Genomic DNA, 7,775 nt, shown 5'->3' on the forward strand with positions numbered 1-7,775 from the left:
AGGCGAGACGTTCATTAAGGCACTGAATGCAAAATGGCCACATCCCACGGACCCTTGCAAGCAGGAGATGTGTACATATGGACCGAGCGGCAGCACGCAAATCATAACAACGACAGAGACCTGTGATACTTTCTGTCCGCCTGGTTTTACTTATGCGAATAAGCAGCCCGCGGTCAAATGTTGCGGCGAGTGTGTGCAAGAGAAATGTGTGCTCGACAATCAGCTGTACGAAGAGGACGCCATCTGGACGAGCGCCGATAACTGCACGATCTACAGCTGTCAGCGGAAAGGTGAAGTGTTGATAGTGTCTTCTTCGCAAGAAACGTGCCCAGATGTGAGTGGCTGCCCGGCACACTTATTGGTGACCACCGAAGGGGGTTGCTGTAAATTATGCAAGAGTGAACCTCCGGCCGAGGACCAGAGTAAGTTGGGTGAAAGAGTGTAAGGGTAAGAAAGTTATTTAATTTTGCTGAATTTACAGAGAATTGCCTCCCGGTCAGCTTGGTTGAACCGCTGACAGTAGAACTAATAGAAATTGTACAGCCCGGTGTGGGTAAGTGTGTGAATAAAGCACCCATACAGGGTTTCACAGACTGCGAGGGCGCTTGTTCGTCTGGTTCGAAATACAATAAAGACTCGGCTACGCACGAGAAGCATTGCCACTGTTGCAGTATTAAGAGTTGGAAAGCAGTAACTGTGCCACTGATTTGTGAGAATGGCAGCAAGCTAGAGAAAAAGGCAAGTACAGGGATCCCGAAATGAAACGAAACGCAGTGACTATGATTAAATAAGACTAAGACTAAGAAGAAGATCAAGGCTGAGGCTAAGAATAAGCGAAAGACTACTATTGAGACTAAGATTAAGACTAAGGTTAAAGTCAGCACTAAGACTAAAACTAAGACTAGGCCTAAGACGAAGACTAGGACTAAAACTAAAACTAAGACTAAGGCTAAGACAAAACTAAGACTAAGAGTAGGCTAAGGCTAAGACTAAAACTAAGACTAAGGCTAAGAATAAGACTTAGGCTAAGACTGAGGCTGAGACTAACAGGACAATTCTGGCTAAGATAGTACAACATCTTTCGGAAGATAAATGAAAGACAGATGGCAAGATAGTTGGAAAGACTTGTGTTATTCTATCACAAAAGTCTTATAAAAAAAGCTCTCTGATTCACCACTTGTGGTGAAAAGCTATTGTGAGAGAAAGCACTTGTATATCATATAACTCGCGCCACTCGCGAGACATCTGAGTTCGAGTCCTGGCGCAGAGGGACTTTTTTAATTATTGTTTTTTTAATAAAATTTTTTTCCTTTTCAATTTAATTTTTCAGAAATTTTTTTTAAAAGCCAAATATATATTTTTTTAATTCAATTAAATTTTTAGGAACTTATTTATTTTTTATAATTAGTATATATTTGTATATATTTGTTTTTTTTTTTTAATTTTTTCAGTTAGGTTTTATTATGTAGGAAAGAAAAACAGTTTTTTTTAATTAAATTTTTTTGGAAATTCGTTTTATTTATTTCTTCTTTTTTAAATTTAATTTGTTACTCTTTTGGTTTTTATATTTCATTTGCTTTAAATTTTTTGATTTTGCTGTTTTAAATAGAAAAATATATTTTTCATTTCATTTAATTTTTAGTTTCTTTTGTCTTTTTATAATACAAATATTTTTTACCTAATTTAAGTTTTAAGTACTATTTCCTTCTTTTTTGATAAGTTCTTTCCTGTTTCTAATTTAATTTTCTTCTATTTATTAATTTTTATTGTTTTAAAACGAAAAGCACACATATAAGTATGATTTTTTTTATTAAAAAAACTGATTGCTAAATAGCGAACGGGTTTTGCTTTTGAAAGACTGTGGTGAGTTGAAAGAAAATTGCCAGAATTGCCCTGTTAGTCTAAACTAAGACTACGCCTCAGTATAAGACTAAGAATAAATTCCAAAATCAGCCGAAGACTAACAAAAATTACATCTTTTTTACTTTTCACAGGTTGACGTCCCGGCAAGCTGCGGTTGTAGCCCTTGCGCTGAGAACACTGACTATGAAATTGGTGATAAAATTGATGTGCGAATGCAAACCTTACCCAAAATTCTATCTGGCCAGCTATCAGTGCTTTGAAGCTACAACGAAGAAGTCCACGGATCAACGAACGATAGCTACACTTAGAATTAGGACTTGTTGCTAAGTTATAATAAATACAATTAACATTCGAATATAAAAATAGAAAATATGTTTGCGTTTTTTTTTTCAACGACTTTTGACAACCTTAAGTAATGTAATGTGAGCGCGCTGAATACTTTTTATTTGGCATCATTTTGTATTTTATAACCTCAGCTAATAATTTATGAGTTGTGGTGCTGTTCGTGGCCGCGCCTTCTTCTGCCGTTCTTCCCTTGGTTTGGCAAGCAATCAGTGAAAGTTCATCACCTCTGCAGACCCACCTACACTTCTCAGTTATTTACTAACTGAGTGCCAGCAGCCTTTCTCTCTTTGCTCTTGGTCTTAAGTGGTATTAGCTACTTGCATTCAAATGGCAGCATCCAGGTGCTATATATGTATGTACGTAAGCCTTTGCCATTTTGTGAGCTTGCAGATTTATTGCAGCGTCTGCCACGTAATCGAAGTGTCGTAAAATGAATTGCAACAAGCAATGATTTGAAGTGACTATTCTGTTTATATGTATGTATTTTGCATTTATTTTAATGCTTCTGTAGTAATTCATGAATATTCAAAGAGTCTTGTTGTCGGCCAAAAGCTCAACTCTTCCAAGTGGAGCTTAAATTGTAGAGGCGTATAGTAAAGCTGCAGCTTACTTAAGAGATTTTTTTCAGCAAAGTATTTAAGAATGAATATGAAAAAGATAGAGTTTTAAAATAAAAAGGTAATAAACTACTTTGTGTATTTAATTAGAAAATTTAATTCTTCTAGTTTACATTTTTTTTAACATTTATTTTTGTATGCGCTAAACTTTTCTTGCGACACATTGCCATTTTTAACAAAAGTTTTCCTCTTCTCATTTCCTCTTTCTTATACTTCGTAGAACCATCGAACAATGCCTTTTGTTTTCATGCAAAAATTGAATTTGGAATAACCGCCCATCGATGGTAATTTTACTGGCAGTCTGCCAAGTAGCAATGACTAGTCAGCCGAATAGTAAATTTTATAAAAGAAGAGAAGATTCGCTTAAAAAGTACCTAACTAAAACGGAAATAAAGTAGTAAATGTGTTCGAAAATCGTAAATGGCCCAAGCCGGCCCCTTATTCCATGTGTGGGCGTAAACAACACTCATAACTCATAAGTGAAACGATATGCAAACCAAGTGAGCGAGTTGAGAGTTTAATTGCCTGTAAGCATGGTAGGCCTTATAGACGCTTGAGTGGAAAAAATAGGTTGCAAAATATGCCAAGCACAAAAGCTTGGGAAGGTAAGCGTAATTTACTGCCTTGAATTTCGAAAAACATTTCTGTAACAACGAGCAATTGAAGCGAACAAAACTGCAATGTGGTAAATAATGCCTTTAAGTAGGTGTACATGACGTATGAATAACCAATTTTTGAATGAATTGAAGTTTAAACAAATCTCTCATCATGTCGAACGAAGATGAGAAGGGTTTGGGCGCTTTCGAGATAACTATTCTACGACAGTTAAGTGCATGACGACAAATTGCGAATTTCAGTTTTGTAATCAGCGACTCGAAGAAGATTTGGATATCGAATTTCTTAAATAACTGACACTTTTTTAAAAATTCGTCCGCGATATTTGATCCGCCATTTTCATTTTTTGAAAACTCATTTCAGTTTTGTAATCAGCAACTCAAAGAATCTTTGGATGTCAAATTTCATAAAAATCTGAAAATTTTTTCAAAATCCATTCGCCGTATTGGATCCCCCATTTTGAATTTTTAAACACTGATTCGAGTTATGTTATTAGCTACCCAAAGAACTATCGCATATCAAACTTCATAAAAATCTGAAAACTAAAAAAAAAATCCAACCACCATATAGGCTCCGCCATTTTGAATTTTTTAAAAAATTACTTCGGATTCTTAATCAACAATCTCAAAACCCCTTGCCTACGAAGTTTAGTAAAGTTCAAAAAATCACAAGCAATATACTACTCACCGATTCAGCATAAGGTTTGAGGGTTGTTTTTTTTCCATAAAAACCGTAAATGACTTAATCTAGAAAAACGGCAAAATAGGGGTACTATTTTTTCCCCATCCTTTTTTGTCGCTACTTTCAGAAAACGCTTGAATTTTTCATGGGCGCAAAATCGTGGCGGACGACATTATATAGTAAAAAGCCAAAAGAAAGCAAAGGTAAAATATAAATATTCACTTGACAATTTCCGAGACCCCCAAAAAGCCTGGATTAATGCGTGGAAAGTCACGAAAATTTTAAATAAGCCTGGAAATAATTGCAAGTCTTAAAAAAAAACAATTACTAAATTCTCTATAGTTGTCAATATCACTATGGAAAAAGGAATTTTCTGTTCTTTTTAATAAATATAATTATCATTATTTTTATCGATATAGTTATTAACTACCTATTATCGGTCAGTCGGAGATATTTTATCGATATCGTTTATGACAAATTTAGTTATATATGCAGTTATTGCTGTGATATTTTATCGATGGTGTTATTGATATGCTTTTCATAGTTTTCGATATCTACATTAATATTTGGTATATATTAATACTTTTACCCTTCCTCGAAGTCGAATTTATTAGGAGAAAAATTTTTCAAACAGATAACAAAGTAAAATTACGAGTGTGTTTAGTATTTAGGCGCCAGGGTGGCTACAACGTAATCCGATTTGAAAGCGTTTTGTTCGAAAACGAATTTTTCTTACCATGTAATTCATTTTCCGCTTGTAATTTAAAAATGTTTTATTTTAAACGTCATTATTATTTTTTGTTTTGACATTTTTTGCAATTGCAAATGCAACATTAAAAAAGCTATGATCAACAACTTTTATTACTTAAAGATATTGTAAATTATTAGAACATTGAACAAGTGCTTAACCTATACAGTGTTTTAATCGAGTAGTCAAAGTTCAAAGGGGGCATATTATATTAAAAAAAAAGTAATTTTCCTGCCTTGTTTCCATGAGGCGATTTCTTAGATTTTTAAGACCTAAAAACCTATAAAAAAGGCAAAATAAAATTATGAAATAGGCAAGAAAAGGCAAAATAAAATAACAAAATATGCAGGAAAAGGCACTAGAAATCGCAAAAAGGCAAATGAAGGCACTAAAAATGACAAAAACCGAAACATAGTAATAAAAGGCATTTATTTTAGAAATGTTTATTTTACAATGGAAAAGGAGAAAAACTATGCACTAGCTTCATTATATGAAAAATGTGTACTTTGATTCTTTGACTATTTTCCCCTTTCGAGTTTTAAACTCAAAAAATTTTAACCTCTATACAGGGGCGGCGGAAGGCGTGGGTATGGTGGGTAGTACTACCCACCTGAAATTTTTTAAGGTGGGTAATTACCCAAATATCCAATTGAAAGAGTATGTTCGGAAGATATATTACGAAATTTTGAACCAAGTCATTTTCTCACTGACAAGTAAATTTGATACTGAAACGGCAAGGTTTTATAAAATTTTAGAAAAGTTCATTCTTGGTGAGACAGTAGATTTGAAAAAAGGAACAGTCCAACGCCTTCGTCTTGGTCTGCAGGCTTTATCGGAGATACAGCCGCTAAATTTAAACGTAGAATACGTGGTATGGTTAAGAGCATATCCGAGTCAAAAACGAAAGCACACACTAAGAAAAAATATCGATAACAAAAGCGAAAATAATATCGATAGCAAAAGCGATGAAAACATCGAAAAAGATCGATGAAAATATCGATATCAAAATATCAATAACAAACGCGATAACACTATCTATAGCAAAGTTGATAAAAAATATCCATAATAAAACCGATAAAAATATAAATAACAAAAGCGATAACAATATCGTTAGCAAAATCAATAAAAATATCGTTACAAAAAACCGATAAAAATATTGATGACAAAATCGATAAAAATATCGACAACAAAAACGATAAATATATCGATAACAAAATCGATAGCAAAATCGATAATAATATCGGGAGCAAAAATGAAAGCAAAATCAATAAGAAAATCGATAACATAACCTATAGCAAAATCGATAAAAAAATGTCGATAACAAAATCGATAAAAAAATGTCGATAACAAAATCGATAAAAATATTGATCATTATATCGATAAGTTCCAAAAATATAGATAGCAAAATCAGCGACAGTGATAATAATATCGATAACAAAATCGGTAATATAACAAAATCGATAAAAAACACCGACAAAATATCGATTGTATGTCGATAAGTCCCGAGAAACCTGAAAATCTCTAAAAGCCCGAAATACTTAATTCCCAGATTGAGTCTCTGTGCCTCTATCTATATCCTTTTCTCTAAAACTAACTTTATTTTAATCTTTCTTCCTCGATCTTCATCTATACTTTTATCGGTATCCGCATCCTCATCTCTTTCTTTATATTCATCTTTGTTTCTATTTTTATGTTTATCATATTCTTTATATACATATTCCCCTTCGCCTTTTTCTTATATAAGTAAAGTGTTTAAATTTACATTAGTCTTCATTTTTGCCTGTATCTTTGTATAAAATTACATTAACTGCAATCAACATATGTACGTATGTATATTTATTTTAGAAATGTTTATATTACAAGTAAAAAGAGAAAAACTATGCACTAGCTTCATTATATAAAAAATTCGTACTTTGAATCTTTGACTATTTTATCCTTTCGAGTTTCTAACTCATAAAACTTTAATCTGTATAGTTGTAGTAACATTGAACCACAAGATGCATTTTGAAGTTTTCTGGCAGCATTTTCAGAAAAGCCTTGAATGTACTGTGCGCTCGACGTAAGTTGATACAAGTGGAGCCCAATTTAAATATGGAACGTTTGAAACGTTCATATTATCAGGAATAAGGACGTTTTCCTCGCCCTTTACAATTTTATCCACACCCCTTATTGTCTTCAAGCCTACGTTAGCTGAGAAAACGGCTTTGAATTTTTTCAACACCAATTTGGCAAGAGGTCCCTGCGCTTCTATAAGCCGCATGGGAATGCGTATATTTTTTAATCTTAAAAAAAAAAATTGTAAATGCTATGATCACTTTTTTTAAGGTAGAAAAGGCAAGAAAAGGCAAATATCTTAAAAAAGGCATATATCTTAAAAAAGGCAAAAAAAGGCAACATCAAATGTGTATATATGGAATCCGGGAAAGCTAAATCGTGAACATTCTTAATCGAATATACTCTATCTCTTTAGCAGAAAAAGGGCAATTTCCATAAAATCCGTTCCCTGGTTATAAATATTGCGGTGTCTGTTTATCATATACATACATACATACTTTTTGTCTCCTTCCTTCACTTCCAACGCATGCACGTGTTTGCAAAGCGATGACGAAGTGATTTTGCTTGGGAAATCATTTATGCCCATATATTTGAATTAAAGAAACATACTTAGAAGATATCAACCAATACTTCCCATATACCAAACAAAAGGAAAACTTGAATTTTTGATTAAAGGAAACAAAAACCAAATCATTCGAGCGGGTTTCGAGAATTTTGGTAATAAAAAAAATTTGGAACAATTTTTTTTCAACAATTTTTTGCCTTAAAATACTCAATATTTGTTGAATTTATATAAAATCTGTACACGATAATATTTCTATTGCTCAAAATAATCTATATCCCGAAATTGA

At 33.0% G+C, this 7,775-nt stretch overlaps 1 protein-coding gene across 1 annotated transcript in view; it reads left to right on the top strand.

Annotated features, from left to right (window-relative positions):
• The window catches only part of LOC118740049 (hemocytin-like), a 27,447-nt gene extending 25,215 nt beyond the window's left edge, over positions 1–2,232 (top strand). The window contains exons 2-4 of the mRNA XM_036471545.1: positions 3–422; positions 482–738; positions 1,995–2,232. Coding sequence (XP_036327438.1) covers positions 3–422; positions 482–738; positions 1,995–2,123 — 806 coding nt within the window. The 3' untranslated portion in view covers positions 2,124–2,232. The remainder of the gene's footprint in view (positions 1–2; positions 423–481; positions 739–1,994) is intronic.
• The last annotated feature ends 5,543 nt before the right edge of the window (positions 2,233–7,775 follow it).

Source organism: Rhagoletis pomonella, unplaced genomic scaffold (genome assembly GCF_013731165.1).
Source record: "Rhagoletis pomonella isolate Grant_MI unplaced genomic scaffold, Rhpom_1.0 Rhpom_scaffold_00005, whole genome shotgun sequence".
In the NCBI taxonomy this organism is placed as follows: Eukaryota; Metazoa; Arthropoda; class Insecta; order Diptera; family Tephritidae; genus Rhagoletis; species Rhagoletis pomonella.